The following is a 17,435-nucleotide window of genomic DNA, read 5'->3' as shown; positions in this document are numbered from 1 at the left end:
TTTTAAATTAATGGAGTTCTAAGGTATAAGCATTTTTTGAACTTTTATACTGATATATGTTTATGTATATATACATATATATGTATATATACACTTTTGTTTAAGTAGAAGAAATTCACCATTATTTATGAATCACACTAAAAAAATTCAGCCCCCAAGTCCTCTTGGTAATTGTACTTTCCTATTCAACACTGGAATAGCAAAATGGACATTTTTTGTAAATGTGCAATAGGGGCAGCTAGGTGGCGTAGTGGATAAAGCACTGGCCTTGGAGTCAGGAGTACCTGGGTTCAAATCTGATCTCAGACACTAAATAATTACCTAGCTGTGTGGCCTTGGGGAAGCCACTTAACCCCATTTGCCTTGCCAAAAAATAAAAAAAATTTAAAAATTTAAAAAAAGTTCATGTATGACTATAGAATACAAAAACCAAGCTAGCAAAATTTGTGTCATGAAATTATTGCTAGCATATGTGAAATACTTCACAGAAATTTGAGAAAGCATGAAGACTTCTAGATAGCGTGCCCAAAGTAAAAAAGGAAAGAACACTATCTTCTGAGAAAGATGTAGATTTTTTTATATGATCATTTAATTGACAATATAGGCTAAGGTGCTAAATAACGTAGTGTTAGCTCTATCACATGTTACTCTAAAAATCAGAAATCTAGATTATTAAAATATTGCCTCTTCTTTTCACCAAAATTCTGTCACCAGTGAGATTTCCTGAAGAAAGTTTTTCTTGACTCATAGTTAGAAGACTAAGACAATCCCAAGACAAAAAACAGCCCAAGAACAAGAAATTTCAACCCAGATGATAAATTTAAAGTGCCTTGGAACAAGCAATTATACTTCTCTAAAAGATAAGGTAAGGTTGGAGTCTTATAACTTTTTTTTTTCCCTCTGAAGTTTGATTTTCAAGTTTTTCCCAAAACTAGACATTGAAAATTGATCAGAGAAACCAGGTTGAACATGTAGTGGTGTGCTCTGTACAGGGAGAAAAGGAGACTTCAAGGATCCTAGATTCCTGTAAAGTCAGTATTCAATAAAAAAAGAAAAAATGTTACCTGGGGCCAAAGAGTTCTTTGTACACAGTTTGCTTTGGGAGATGGATAGAAGTAGAGGGAGGCATTTCTTAATGAACAAAGTTATTAGCTAAAGGAATCAGTCCATAAAACTCTGCTCAAAGTCCATACCTTCCTCTGCTTTTTCAATCCCCAGGACTTTTCTCCCCCGCCCCCCACACACACACACACACAATTTGCTCTTCTAACCTGCCTAAACTTTTGGGGAGGAAAATAACTTGAATTCTTCCTCTTTTTCTAGATGCCTGTACTGAATCCAGAAACAAGGAGCCACTGCTTTAAAATGTACAGTCACTCTAAGCAAAACTAAAATTCAACAACCTGGTTGAAAGACTGGACTAAAAATTACAAGTTATTTTTTTTGAAACTAACTCTGGATTGCTGTTGCTACAATAAGAAAAATAAGGAGTATGGAAAAATTGGTCTTCAAAGTTATTTCTAATAGCAAATGGGTCTATGAGAGTTGTAATCCACTTAATTCTCTATTCTCTCTCAGATGGGTGAAAATTTAAAGAGTTAAAATTCTGTAATCAAGAATAAGGTTCTTTTCTGGAATTTGAAAATCAATTACTGATGAGACTTAGTTCTAAAAGAGGCTGTTTCTAAGACAGACAAATATGTAGACTGTAACAATAATTAAAGTTTCACCAATGTATTTTACAAGAATTCATCGTAAATATATAGGTCCTCAATTCAGAGATAAATTATTTATGGAGATACGAGCAAACTATTCTGTAACCTCTGGAGCCCCCTACTGGAAGAATCATAGTATAGAAGAAAATCCTGTCTACTCTAGCTGTCTGAGAATTTGGGACAATTACCCATCCTTGCCGAGTATACTACATGTAAGACAAACAATTAATCTATGGCCCCCAAAATGTTATCTTCTACCTAAAATGCCTTTCCTTATCCCTTACTTCCCAGTTGTTGGTGCCCTTCCTCTCACCTACCAAATTCTATTATATTTATTTTATGCATACTGTATATGACTTATTTGTGCATGTTTTTTCCCTTTGTAGAATTTGTTAAGCTCACTGAAGAAGAAGAATAAGGAGAGGGAGGGAGGGAGGGAGGGAGGGAGAGAGAGAGAGAGAGAGAGGCATGAGACAGAGAGACAGTCCACTATTATTAAATGAGTGAATAGAAGAAATGAAGAAGAGTGCACAGAGTATAGCTCAATTATATCATGAAGAAAAATAGGCTTAGAATAATAGTAAGAAATGTGAAGGAAAAAGAGAACCTAAGTGTGGCTTCCTATATTCCATATGCAGAATGGAAAGAAAGGTAATGAAATGAGTCTCCCGAGAACAAATTCTGACAGTACTAAGTGAATCTTCAGGATAATGGGTAGAGAGAACAAGAGACAGTTACTACTGGAAATGGTACACATCCAGAGGCTATATGTGAGCCAGCTTAGTGACAAGAGGAAGGGTGCTTGTAAACCTGTATATAATCCCATGCCATTCAAGAACAAAGAATGAAAATAAAGGAATGTTTTCTATAAAAAGGCATAGGGGTATCCTAACTTCTCTTTAAATGTCAGAGAGCAAAGCTCATTACAGTGTACTTGTAAAGATAGCAGTGAAGCAGCTGGGTAAGAAGCAGCTGGGTAAGTCTTCAAAGCATGTGGGGGGGCATCAGAGAGAAACAAGACCTTAATCAGCGTTTGCTTATGACTTTCACGCTTCTTCTCTTCCTCTTTTCTTGCAACAATAGATGCCATGCGTCTTTCTTCTTCCTGCAGAAAACAAAAGATATCTCCTAAAACATTATTTACTTTTCTTATTTTAAATAAACTTAGATTTAGAATCTTAATATTAATCTGTCCCTGAAACTACTAAACATTTAACCTGCCAAGAGTTTAATTCAAGGCAATTTATGGAATGTTTTTCTTCTCTTCCTCCCTGATTCCACATCAATCTCGATCTCCTATCTTAACTTCCAGCCTGGAGGCACCATGACAGATCCTAGGAAGGAAAGACAGGAAGAGGATAACAAAAAAAGGGGGAAAAAAACAGTATACAAGGGATTTAGGAACAGTTTCCACCTGCTTAGCAGAGGAATAAAATTAGAACTCTCCAAAAAGTAGAGTGAAAAACTATTCAATCCCAATAACATTTTCAAACCCTGTATCAAAGGAAATACTTTTCCACCTTTTGTGTGCATGTAAGACAGACAGATAGATATAATTATTCTATAGTATTCAAATACTTCCTGGATTCTTAGGACTAGAAAGCAATCATCTAATCCAACCCATTTTACAAATGGGGAAATCAAGGCCCAGAGTGAGTACTTATTTAAAATCATGGAGCTAGTTACTGGCAGAGCCAGGACTATTACCTCAATAAAGAATTTTTTTTTCTACTCTGTCATGCTGATTTCAGTCTACTGAAATATGATTTTAAATGGAAAGATAAGAACATTAACCCAACATCAATTGAGTTAGTCCTCTAGCAGCTTTTATTGAATGACATACTTTTTTTCATCTGGATGCTACATTGCATATATTTGTGAGATGGCTGGTAAGAAACAGGGATATGCCCTATGGATAAAATGTTTGCCCTCTAAAAAAATTCCCTTATCAATATACTCAATTAAAGATGCATCAAGCCCAGAATTTCACTAGCTCTATTTCTAAGCAGTAGTGCTAATAGTCTATAATCATTTATTAAGTGTCTGCTATGTGCCTATCACTATTCTAAGTGCTAAGGATAGGAAGAAGGATAAATGATAGTCCTTACTTACAAGGTATTCACAGTCTACTGGGGAAAACAGCAAATAAATAACAATGTACAAAAAAAGCTATAGATAGAATAAATTGGAACTAATCAACAGAGGAAAGGCACTAGATTGGGGATAAGGAATTGGTTTTTTGTACAAAATAAAACTTTACCTAGAACCTGATGGAAATCAGGAAAACCAGAAAGCAGAGATGGACCCAATGGGAAGAAATAATCACTTCAAGTATAGAATTAATACTTATAACTTATTTGTCAATTTAAATTCAGAATCCCCTTTTTAGGACTTGATGTATTTAGGAATTTCTTGCATATATTCTATTGCTTCTGCTTAATTCAAAGTTATTTATGAAAGTTTTTCTGTTTTTCCTCCCTGAATTAAGGCTGTTTCTGCCTTCTTGCAAAAAAAATAATTTTTTAAAAAATGCAGCTTAATTGCTCATTTATTATATTTTCTATTTCTTGGTAACCTCAACAATACTCATTTCACCTTCATTTTTTTAACAAACTATAGAATTCACTGTCTCTTCCTCAACTTACAAAAACCTGCAGATTATGTTTTCCTAAAAAATCACCATATTCATCAACAAACTCCAACTACTACTATAAAACCTTTCTTTTTATAACATCTAAATTCCTGTTGTAGACCATTTTAAAAATGTGGTTTATTTACACAAATAAACAAGAAAAAATCACAACAGGCAACTAATTAATCCAACAGACATATTATGGCACCAAGTTCAAATTCTAACCCAGACAATTGTAAAGCTGTATGACCCTGAATAAGTCATTTAAACTCTCTCAGTCTCAATGTCCTAATGTGTAAAACCAGGATAACAATAGCATCTACCTCATGAGGTGGCTTTTAGGATTATATAGGAAGATAAATGTAAAGTATTTTTGTAAACTTTCAATTGCTACATGTCATCATCACTGTCATGACAATTATGCATTTATAACTGCACATATAGATCTTATCTACCCTAACAGATTATGATTTCTCCAGGGCAGAAATCAGTGTTGTCTCTTAGACCTCTGCATATCCTATTGCACCTAGAATATAGTCTGCCTCATATACAGTAAGCACCCAAATATTTCCTTGACATATGAAAATCAGTCTCATTACTTTACAATCATACTCAGTACATTTACATACCAGAAACTGGAGTTTGAATCTAGTTTCAACTTCTACCTTTCCCAGACCCACCTCCAAAAATGAAGGGAGGGAGGGAAGGAAGGAAGGAAGGAAAAGCAAGGTACTTTTTAAAGTCTTTTTACCAGATTCTTCTTTTGGATTTACCTGCCCTAACAAAGGGCCTTTAAACCAATTACTGAACAATTCATACTTAATCTTGCATTTATTCAATGTCGGGTCTTGAGCTTAGACCCATCCTCTTAGATATTAGTTTTTTTTAGTTTACACTTTATATAAAATCACAAAAAATATTCACAAGACATATACTAAGTCTATCTACATTTTTTCCTCAACCACACACAAAAGGAAGGATTGGTACTATATAGGAATTCAAAGCTTTAATACCAGGTAAGTGTTGGAATAAATTGTTCTCACCTCATATAACTACGATTTAGCTCTGCTTTAATTTACCCTTTACTGAGCTCACTTCCTAATAGAAATGACCAATGATTTTCTAAAAAAGGATATTTTAAAAGAGGAGAAAATTAAAACCTATTGGCAAAATAATTTTTAAAATATTTTCTAGACATTTAAGGAATGTCACATAAGCAGAATGTGGTTGCATTTTATTCATTTTATATGGCTTTTTTAAATAACATAATGAAATGGGATTTCACAGTCTATAATATACAAGGTAGCTTAATAGTGCTTACTAGGATACCCACATGGAATAAATCAACAAAGTTACTATCTTATTATGGTGACTTAAACACAATTGAGTCATGTCACTGTTTTCAAACTCATATTTAAAAAGAGAATTTATCTCACTATATGTAAATTCCATATTTTCTCCACCTTTTTTTGAGCTTTTGTGACATTTTACTGAATTAAGAGCTTAAATAAGTCTTTTCAACAATAACAACAAAAAAGATCAGGATAAAGTTTAGCTTCCTTTAAATCCAATAATTCTCAATAACAAAAAACTGATGTTAAGATGCCTTATTATTCAATAAAAGCTTCATAAATGTTGTGTAATATATTGAAATGAAGCTTATTTCATTCATTTATTTCATTGGGTTAGTAAGTTCAAAAATAAAAAATTAAAGGACAGTGATCCATTTCATTAAATTTTTTAAACATTATGGTCTTGGTTTTACATTAGAGATCAAATTAAACAATATATTGAGCTATGTTATAATCACCTAATTCTGAAACTTCCCATAGAATCTGCATTAACTGGGGAAAAGTGCTTCCTCAAGCAGAAAGTGTACATGACCAAGAATAGAATTTGATTCTTGATTCAATATTTGTCCCTGTAACAAATTATTTAAGTCCTCTGCATTTCACTTTCCTCACCTATAAAATGGGGATTTGTTGTTATTGTTGTTCAATTGCTTTAATTCATCTGACTCTTCATGATACCATTTAGGGTTTTCCTGGAAAAGATCCTGGAATAATTTGCCATTTCCTTCTTCAACTCATTTTACAGATAAGGAAGCTGAGACAAACAGGGTTAAGTGACTTGTCCAGTCACACACCTAATTAAATATCTGAGTCTAGATAAATCTTCCTGACTTCAGGTCCAGCATTTTATGTACTGCACATATGGGAATTGCAAAATTTAATTACCTTGCAATGAACACAGCTGGGAGAAAAATGCTTTGTAAATTGTTGTGAGTTTATTGCTGTTGTTGCTGTTACTGTTATGATTATTAGCATCACAATGATTTCTGAAATCAGGAGTCTGTGTGGTTATCAGTTCCAATACTTGAATATGTAAGCTTTAAAGATGGTTGTGTAGCATCAACTATATAAGGAAAGTAATTCCATGCTGGATAAATGCCCTCCCTCCTATACTTCAGATATCTCCAAATAAATAAAGAACAAAAAGAAAATGTATAGTATCTATGATTTATTGGTATGAGATAAGGGTTAATATATTTCAATCAACAAATCATGAATCCAATCTCAGAAAAAAAAGCATTCTTAGAACCTATTTCAGCCCATACCTGTCAAAGATCACCCTACATCTATAACTAGCAATCATCCATCTAATAATTTAATAAATCTAGTGACTACATGATAGCATCTCAGATTTATAAAGGACTTTAAAAGGAAGATCATCTTTTATCTGCACAAAAACTCTGTCTACAATACAACTACCGAGCACTCTTTCTGGACTTGGTCTCATGAACTCCAGTGAAAGGGAACCAAATATCAGTTGGTTTCATTTTTGGATGGTTGTAATTGTGAGGAAGTTATCCTTATATGAAATCTAAATTTGCCTCCTCCAACTTTCATATATTGCTCCTCATTCAAATTTAATCAGAACAATTTTCAATTCAAGCAGAATAAATTTAACCTTACCTCAAGACAGTCCTCAAATACTTGAAGATAGAAATCAATCCCCCTTCACTGTCTTTTTCTTCTCTAGATTAAATATCTTCAGTTCCTAAAAGCCATCCTCAAGGTTCACTGAATTTATCTCTATCAATTGGTTTAAACTTTTGACAAAGTCTTCAAAGTTACCTCTATATTACCTTCCCACCTTTCTTTTTAATTTCTTTTCAAAATATTTAATTTTTTCTAATTACATATAAAAAATTAACATTTACTTGCTAAAAATTCTTTCCCTGTTCCATTCTTTTTCCACCTGGAAAAGATAATCAATTTTATATATATAGTCATGAAAAACCCATGTCCATATTAGTCTTGTTATGAAAGAATACAAAAAACATGAAAAATAAAAGTAAAAATAATATTCTTTGATCTGCATTCAGATTTTATCAGTTTTTCTCTAGAGTTTTCATCATTAAATCCTTTGAAATTATCTTAGATCTTTATAATTACTGAAAATGGCTTCCATTCCCAGTTGATCATTAATACAGTATTGCTATTACTGTATACAATGTTCTGATTTTGCTCACTTCAAATCATGTTCATATAAATCATTTCAGGTTTTTCTGAAAGCATTATGCTCCATCATTTCTTATAGTACAGTAGTATTCCATCACAATCATATATCACAATTTGCTTAGCCATTTTCCAATTGATGGACATCCTATCAATTTCCAATTCTCTGCCACTATAAAAAGAGCTGCTATAAATACAAAAATATGTAATACTTCCCTCCATGCTTTGATTTTAGATCTTTATCTGTTAGTGCAATTGTTAGGACTAAGGGTATTGACAGCTTTATAGTCCTTTGGGTAAAGTTCTAAATTGCTCTCCAGAATGATTGGATCAGTTCACAACTCCAGCAATAGTGCATTAGTTTCCCAAATTTCCCATGCTGTCTCTAAAATTCCCCACTTTTCTGTCATATTGGCCAATCTGATAGGTATGAGGTGGTACCCCATTGTTTTAATTTGCATTTCTCTAATTAATAGTGATTTAAAGCATTTTTCCCATATGAAAACTTTATCTGAAAACTGCCCATTAATATCCTTTGACCATTTATCAAAAGAGGAATGACTTGCATTCATATAAATTTGACTCAGTTCTCTATCTATTTGAGAAACTTTCCCCAGTTTTCTGTTTTCCTTCTAATCTTGACTGCATTAGTTTTGTTTGTAAAAAAACCTTTTTTATATAATCAAAATTATCCATTTTTAATAATCCCATAATGCTATTTATATCACTTGTTTGGTCTTGAATTCTTCTATTATACATAGATCTGACAGGCAAATTATTCTATGCTCTCCTAATTTGCTTATGTATCATCTTTTATATTAATCATATACCCATTTTAATCTTTTTTGTTTGTTTGTTTGGGTTTTTTTTTTAGGTTTTTGCAAGGCAAATGGAGTTAAGTGGCTTGCCCAAGGCCACACAGCTAGGTAATTATTAAGTGTCTGAGACCAGATTCGAACCCAGGTACTCCTGACTCCAGGGCCGGTGCTTTATCCACTACGCCACCTAGCCACCCCCTACCCATTTTAATCTTGTCTTTCCATATGGTGTAAGATGCTGGTCTATAAGGTTCTACCAAACTGCTTTCTAGTTTTTCCAGTGTCTGTCATGATGAGCTCTTTTCCCACAAATTGAGATCTTTTGTATTTATCAAAAACTTTATTTCCATGGTTCCTTATTGTACCATATTATGTTTACCTAATCTATTTCACTGATTCACTACTCTATTGCTTAGCCTGTACCAGATTATTTTGATGATTACCACTGTGTAACACAGTTTGAGATATGATATGACTAAGCTACCTATCCTTCACATTTTTCTTGATTGATTTCCTTGATAATCTTGATCTTGTGTTCTTCCAAATCAATTTTGTTAATTTTTTCCTAGTGCTATGAAATAATTTTTGAATAATTTGATTGGTATGGAAACTGAATAAATTAACTTGGGAATAATTATTATTTTATTTTATTGACTCAGTCTACCCACAAGCAAATAATAGTTATTCAAATTATTTAGAGCTCAACTTACTTGCATGAAAAGAGTTTTCATATACTTCCTGGGTTTGTCTTGGCAGTCACTCCCAAATTTCCTGAGTTGTCCATGATTTTGGCTATATTTCTAGTTTCTAGACTCTCCAGGTATATCATCATATCATCTATACAGAATGACCACTTTATTTTCTCCTTGACTATTCTAATTCTTTCAAATTTTTTTTCTTAGCTTTTTGCTATAGCTGACATTTTTAGTACAATACTGAATAATAGTGATGCTAATGGACATCTTTGCTTCATCCTTGATCTTTTGGAGAAGGCTTCTAACTTATCCCCATTACAGATACTTCCTGATGGTTTTACATAGGTATTATTTATCACTGTAAGAAAAATTCCACTTCATTCCTTTGTTTTTTTAGTTCTTTAAACAAATCTTTATTCTCAAATTCTCAAAATCTTTTTATGCATCTATTGAGACAATCATGTGAATTCTGTTGGTTTTGTTATTGATATAGTCAATATCTCCTGAACTGGTCCTACATTCCTGGTAAAATTCCCACTCAGTTTTATATATATGATTACGAAGATCATATGCTATCTTTTTCCTTACCAGCACTTTATTTAAAAAATTTCATACTATTCATTAGAAAAATTGGTCAATAGTTTTCTTACTCTATTTTACTCTGTTTTATCAGCACCATATTTGTATCATAAAAGGAATTTGACAGGACTCTATTTTTCCATATAGTTTATATAGTATTAAAATTAATTGTTCTTAAAATGTTTTGGTAGAATTCCCTTGTGAATGCATCTGATCCTGGGGATTTTTTCTTAGAGTTCACTGACAGCTTATTCAATCTAAGATCACATTATTTAATTGTTCTAATCCCTCTCTTCAGAGAAAGTGCAGCACTACATCTGAATGTTCTATATCCTCTCCTACTAACCTGGACAATTAATATTTTTTGTAAATATTCATCCAATTCATTTAAATTATTAGATTTATTGGCATATAATGGGATAAAATAACTTCTATAAACTGTTTCACAGTTTTAGTTTGCTTGGGAGTAAAGTTACCCTTATGATTTATTTCATGTTTACCTTTTTATGTTTCTCTTCAATCTTCTATTTGCAAGTCAAATGCATTCAGCTCTAGTCTTTTCATCAGGAATGCTTGAAAATCCTCTATTTCATTAAATATCCATTTTCCCCCTTGAAGGATCATTCTCAGTTTTGCTGGGTAGATGATTCTTGGATGTAATTCCAGTTCCTTTGTCCTCTGGAATATCACATTCCAAGTCTTCTGAAACTTTAATGTAGAAGTTTCTCAGTCGAGTTATACTGAATGGGGCTCCCTGATATTTGAATTGTTGCAACTGTTGCAATTCTGAATTCTTGCAATATTTTCTCCTTGACCTGGGAGCTCTGGAATTTAACTGTAATGTTTCTGAGAATTTTCATTTTAGGATCTCTTTAAGGAGGTGATCATTGGATTCTTTTAATTTCTATTTTACTCTCTGGTTCTTGCATATCAAGTCAGTTTTCCTTGATAATTTGTTGAAAGATAATGTCAAAGTTCTTTTTTTTAATTACCTCTCCTGGATCTATTTTCCAGTTCAGTTTTTCCAAAGAGATGTTTCACATTTTCTTCTTTTTTTCATTCTTTTGACATTGTTTCTTGATATCTTGTGGAGCCATTAGTTTCCACTTACCAATTCTAATTTTTAAGGAATTATTTTCTTTTTCATTTGATGAATTCTACTTTTTAAGGATTTTCAGTAAATTTTTATCTTTTTTATTTGATTAAGTACTTTTTAAGGAGTTCTCTTCAGTGAATTTTATACAGCTTCTTCCATTTGGCACTTTCCACTTTTTAGGCAGTTCTATTCATTGAATTTTTGTGTCTCTTTTGCCATTTGACTTATTCTGCTTTTTAAGGTGTTCATTTTCTTCAGTATTTTTGTGCCACCTTTACCTAGTTGTTGACTTTTTTCATGATTTTCTTTCATTACTCTCATTTCTTTTGCCAAATTTTTCTCTGACTTTTAAATTCTTTTTGAGTTCTTCTAGAGCCTGAGATATTTTTTTGAGGCTTTGCATGTAGCTCCATTGATTTCATTGTCTTCTGTATTTGTGTTTTGACCTTCTCTGTCATAAAGTAACTTTCTATGGTCAGGCTCTTTTTTTTATTGTTTGTTCATTTCCCAGCTTATTAACTTTTAACTCTGTGTTAAAGTTAGGCTCCAGGTTTTCAAAGTTAATGCTGTGAGTCTGCAAGCTCTCCTTTCTTCCAAGGAAGTAAGACCTAAGGAGAGGTATGGTGACTGCTTTCCTGGTCTGTGAATGGTTGATCACAATAACTCTTTTCCACTTTGGAACTGCAAGCAGAATCCCAACTCCTCCTTATCCTGGTATGTGATCCAGAACCACATATGGGCAATGTAACAGAGTCCTGCTCCCAGTGCCAGCAAAAGATCTCTTGCAATCTTCTTCTGATCAGCTACTATCCAAACACTTTTCATCTGTGAACTGAGAGCTCAGGCAACTACCTCCAATTCAATCACCCCTAATGCCTGTTATTGATTTGCTGCACACAGCTGGTGACTGCATTCCAATCTCACTTCAATGAGACAGATCTTTCCTGCCAACGTGCTAAATTGCTTTAAGTTGGAAAATTGTTTCATTCTATCCCTTCATTGGTTCTGACAGTCCAGAATTTGTTTTGAGGCATAAATTTAACTTTGTTTGTAGGTGATTTGGGAGAGTTAAGATGAATCCCTGCCTTTACTCTCCCATCTTTGTTCTTCCCCCACCTACCATCCTTTCTTAAGATCTCAGGTCCTATCTCATACTCTCTACTCAAACTTTCAAAGCATATGGGGGACTTCACCAGAAAAATTTATTTTCTCTCAAGGGGTCTAGGATCTCAGTTATTCAGTCTCCTCTATGGAAGCCCTATGTCCCCACTTTAGATCTTATCTGAGACAAAGTCACAAGCCTTGAGTTTGAATCCCAGCTCTCCCACTACCTGGGGGAACTTTGGACAAGACAGTTCATCTATGTATTTAACCTCTGACAATAACCTCACCTGCAAAATGAGGGAGTTTTTTTAGATGATTTCTAAGTCCCCTATAAACTTTAGAGCAAATGTGTCCAACCACAGCCTGTGGGCTTTCTGCAGCCCTTAAAGCCCATTCATGTAACATTATTCATTTTATTATTATCTCATTGGTGTTGTGGGTCATCTTATAGTCATAAATAAATATTAAATTCTATTCATGGCCCTTGACAAGTTTTTGTTGGGCAATACACAGACAGGTTGGACACTCATGCCCCAGAGATATGATCATATTTGTTAGGAATCCTGCAACGGGTCTTTTTTCTGAAACAGTATAATGAATTATCTGAATGCTTTATATTTCTTGCAATTATGCATGTGCTTCTAGGAATCCTTTGTATCTTATGAATTTTTTGTGGTAAGTGAAATAAAAGGTATTGTATGCTCAAGAGTCTAGATTGTATATTTAGTTATTTTTTTTTGCTAGAAAAGTCCTATTATTCACATTTGGAGAGACCTAGACAGAAACCATAGATAAATTTTGTTTTAGAGATAACTCTGTAGTTTTATTCCAGAAAGCAAAGTCCTCTGGGATCAGATCCCCCAGACTAAATTCAGTTCATGTAAAATCAGTCCAGGGCAGGGGACAAAGAATAAAGATTAGAGGGTGGCATTCTTTAGGATTTGAAGGGGCTGATCTCTTAAAGATGTAAAGCATTCAATCCCTTCTGGGAAACCCACACATTGTACGGGCTCATCTGAGTTGCTAGATTTGCTAATTTGTTTTGAGCTAACCCTGGTGTTTATTATAGGGATCTACTGGAAAAAATCATATAAAGGTTGCTTTATATGATACAAGGATATAGGGGAGTAATTTTCACATGGACTTGTATTTGCAATGTCCCATGTACTTTAGAGATCCAATGAAAATTTTTGTTTGGAATACCATTTTGAGTTGCTCTATTGTTGCAAAGACTCACTGGAGGGATTTTTACCCAGGATAGCCTAGTTTCTCACTAGGATTGAAATAGTAACTTACTATCAACTAAATTCCTACTGGGAGAGTCCCAAAGCCTTCAGAGCTCATCTAAGACAAGATTCCTCTGAGGGAAAAACTTATTTTCTTTCTTTTCTTTTCTTTATCTAACTTGTGAATTACTAATGTTCATTTTATTTAAATATTGCTCTTTTCTAATTGTCTTGGAGTAGAACAAACCCTTAGAAAACACTGAACCTATGAGAATGCCTCTTGGTTGAATCTGTATAATTATGTATTAGAGGTGAGCATAATCCCTTGGCCCAACAATTATACAAAGTCTAAGGCCTTCATGACAGACTGTTAATTTGGGGGGTATCTAAGAACTGCGCTTCATGAACTTTATGAAGATTCAGGACATTAAACTTCAAAGCAATCAAGAATTGTGCTTTAATATACAATTATTGGAGTCTACTAACATCCCCAAAGAACTATCCAGAATTAAAGATATAGATGAATTTGCTCAAAAGAACCTTAGTTGAGTTTTCAGGGCTAACAAACCTAGAGACAAAGTATAATGAGGGTGACTGGAACTCTTAATCCCAAATCTACTATATCAGGAGGGGCAACTCCCATGAAGGTAGAAAAATATCCTTGCTAAGAGGAGAAGGAGAAATTCTCTGATTATTTCCTAAGCGATTGGGGCTGCCTCCAAAATGACTGCTGATGGAGAGTTGGGGAGATAGATTCTGGTCAAGCAATGTACCCACTCTGGTCTCTAAGAGTGGTCTGTGAAATGGCCCACCCCTTTTACCTTTTACCTTTTTCCTTTTTAGATATTTTTTCTCCTTTGGACTTCCAGACCTGAGTGCAGCAAAAGAGTATGATGAAAAGGTCAGGTTCTCCCCTCCACCCAAAGGAGGCAACTTAAGGGAGGAGATGTTCATAATAAGTGTCCTGTGCTTGCCTTGGAAAACTTGAGAAGGGAGTTCTTGGACACCAAGTTCCTAGTTGCCTTCTTCTGAATTTCCAGTTCCTTCTCTGAACAACTCAAAGAGATTACTGAGTCTGAAAATGGGAGATTTTTCAGCCTTTAGGTTACCTCTTGGGTAATCCTGAGTTTGAGAGTTCCTTATTTTGAATGTTGAGCACCAGAGGGAGGCAATTTCCTTAATATCACACTTCTTGGAGAAGAAGAGAACCACAACAGGTTTATCCTATGGCTGAAGGAACCAGCAGATCTGAACCTTCCCAACTCTCCATGATATTTCTGTGAGTCCAAAGTGAATGGGAAATATTTATTTATTAGTCCCATAAAATTTATCTACTTTCTGGGGGAGTTTAATGAACATAATAGGCTATTTAGATATTTTTATTAGATATTTCATATTTACTTAAATATGTTCATATTATTTCACCAAACAAAAGTTCTTTAAAGGCACAGTCTCCTGATTTACCTGTGTTACCCTTGTGCCCAGAACATAGTAGGTATGTAGTAAATGTATGCTGAAATGGGTGAGCAAATCTTATGATCTCCAACAATTGGATCACCTCCATTATTTAACACTCAGACATAGTCTCCTTATTGCTCCCTTTGCCTCACTTCTCCTGAACCAATTCTTCATCTTTGCTGACTCTCCAACTTATTCTACAAACTCCCTTGCCTCTCTCTTTCCCTCCAGTTTTCACATATACAGCTACCACTCTAGCTCAGAACTTGATCATCTCTAGTACAAGAGCAGTAAAGGGTTCTTTATCCCAGATCTCCCCTTATTCCAAAGCTGACAATATAACTTTCCTAATGTGCACTTCTGACAATGATGCTACCCTGCTTCATAAACTACCTCTAAAAGTAAATAGAAACTTCTTTTCACTTGAAGCCCTCACAGTCTAGCCCCATCTATCTTTCCAAACTGTGATATTATTCCCTTTCACATTCCCCATAGTCCAGTCAGATGAACATTCTGATTGCTCTTCCTAGATGACAGGATTTCTCTTCTACCTATGCCCTTGCATTGCATGTCCCTTTTTCAAGTAGTACCTCCTCATTTCTCTCTCTTAGAAGCTTCAAAACTTGGTTCAAGCATCATATTCTATAGCTCTTTCCTGATCCACTCCTCCATCCCAACTTGTAGTGCCCTGCCTCAGTATATCACTTTGTATCTAATTTGTTGTACATATCAATATATGTACATGTTGTGCACTCCCCAAAAAATAAGTTCACTTAGGGCAAAGATTATTTCATTTCTATCTTTTTATCTCAAGTACTTGACACAGTGCCTTAAGCATTCATAGTGGGAACTTAATAAATGCTTGTTGTAATATGCAACATGTCAGATCATGCAGCAGATCTAAAAGGTATAAATTCTGGAAAACTCTTAAGATAAATATATATGATTAAGATTTTACAGAAAGGTGACAATCTTTAAAGTAGATGGCATCAATAAGAAATTATTGATTAAATTTGGTGTGGAATAAAAAAATTAATATAGTATTAAATTATAAATTGAGACTTGTTTAAAAATGGGGAAAAACTGAGGAAAATGAAAATGGCACAAGCCCGGTAATATCTATAAAGAATTTTTCCATATTTTTACTTCCAATCTGTCCAATATCTATTTTCAATTTTTCAGTATTTTCCAGAGTCCATCTAAATTAAAAGGCATTTCACACCAAGCCCCAGAATTTCAGGAATTTTTCTTACCGTGATTCTCTTCATATCCAGCTGGCGGAGTTGCATCATATGCTGAAGGATAGTGTGTTTGTACCATGACTCTTGAGCTATTGGATTGCCATCAAGAGTGATGTCTGAGAGAGAACTGGAGTCAGCAAGGCACAGAATATCTTCAAAACTACAAAGGAAAAGAACAACTTGTGATCATTCTTAAACCTTTAATTAACATTTCTGTTTTTCATGGAGTTAATTTTAACTTTTATTAATTATCCCTTTCAAGAGCCATGTTAAATTTTCACTTCATGTTTTCATTCTCACTTAAATGGCTCTTTCCACCTTCCAGAAACCAGTCATGATAAGTGTAGTGGAGGAGGGATTGGTCCCTTCCCCACCTTCAGCTTGTCAGGGCTGAGTTATTTAAAAGCTCTAGAAGTCTTCTCTGATTGTATCAGTTGAAGCAAGAGAGAGTGATAATTATATTTCAGTCCTTTACACTAGCTAAAAAGACAAAGAGGCAAAAACCTTACTCTTCCATGGATAAACAAAATTGCAGCAAGTTTAATACTCATTTTACTTGGGCTATGTGTTTCTAATATCCAAAAAGTTCTACCTATTACTAACCAAGGTAATCTAGATTGCCTCATTATAAGTGATTTTAAATTTTCATCAATTCAATATCAGAATAAAAATGTAAATACAGCACAATATATCAATCTAAGAGTTTTGAGTTAGATTCATTCTTTTATTAACTCTGCCTGTAACCTAGTAATCAGACTTTGTCTAACTTACTTACCTTCACACACACACACACACACACACACACACACACACACACACATCACACAACACGTAAAATTGTGTAAAATATCTTCTGTCTGAAAGTTTACCTGGCATTATTCTATGAAACTTAAAAGTCATCTACCCTGATTTATAACAGAGGAAACTATTCCTACCTTAATTTAAGTATTTATTAAAATTCTCCTGAAGTAAAAGCCATTTACTACTGTGTTAAGTATTATAAAAAGCTACAAAAGTAGCTAAACATTCCTAAGAGGTTCAGTGGATAAGAGTACTGAATTCAGAAAGACTTTATTTTAAATCCTCCCTCAGATTATTTACTAGCTGTGTGCCCCTATTTCATTGAGGTTACAGTTTCCTCAACTGCAAAATGGGTAGTAGAGCCCCTACCTCAGAGATTTGTTGTAAGAATCAAAAGAAATAATATATGTAAAGCACTCTACCGACCTTAAAACATTACATAAATTTCTTTAAAAGAAGTAAGACTGATTTATAAAACAACTTTTTCCTGTCTGCTGGAAGTTTATAATGTAGTAAGACATATGAACAATGAGATATATGAAACAATTA

At 33.9% G+C, this 17,435-nt stretch overlaps 1 protein-coding gene across 9 annotated transcripts in view; it reads right to left on the bottom strand.

Moving 5' to 3' along the window:
- Positions 1-17,435, bottom strand: part of LRRC49 (leucine rich repeat containing 49) — a 221,103-nt gene that overhangs the window by 48,518 nt on the left and 155,150 nt on the right. For all 9 annotated transcript variants that reach the window (XM_074234526.1, XM_074234525.1, XM_074234527.1 and 6 more), the window contains 2 exons: positions 16,098-16,245; positions 2,737-2,820 (listed from right to left, as the gene is read on the bottom strand). In XM_074234526.1, the coding sequence (XP_074090627.1) occupies positions 2,737-2,820; positions 16,098-16,245 (232 nt within the window). The remainder of the gene's footprint in view (positions 1-2,736; positions 2,821-16,097; positions 16,246-17,435) is intronic.

The sequence above is a fragment of the Macrotis lagotis genome, chromosome 4 (assembly GCF_037893015.1).
Source record: "Macrotis lagotis isolate mMagLag1 chromosome 4, bilby.v1.9.chrom.fasta, whole genome shotgun sequence".
Lineage (NCBI taxonomy): Eukaryota > Metazoa > Chordata > Mammalia > Peramelemorphia > Peramelidae > Macrotis > Macrotis lagotis.
The sequence above is the reverse complement of the archived record's forward strand: the minus strand, read 5'-3'. Positions and strand labels throughout refer to the sequence as shown.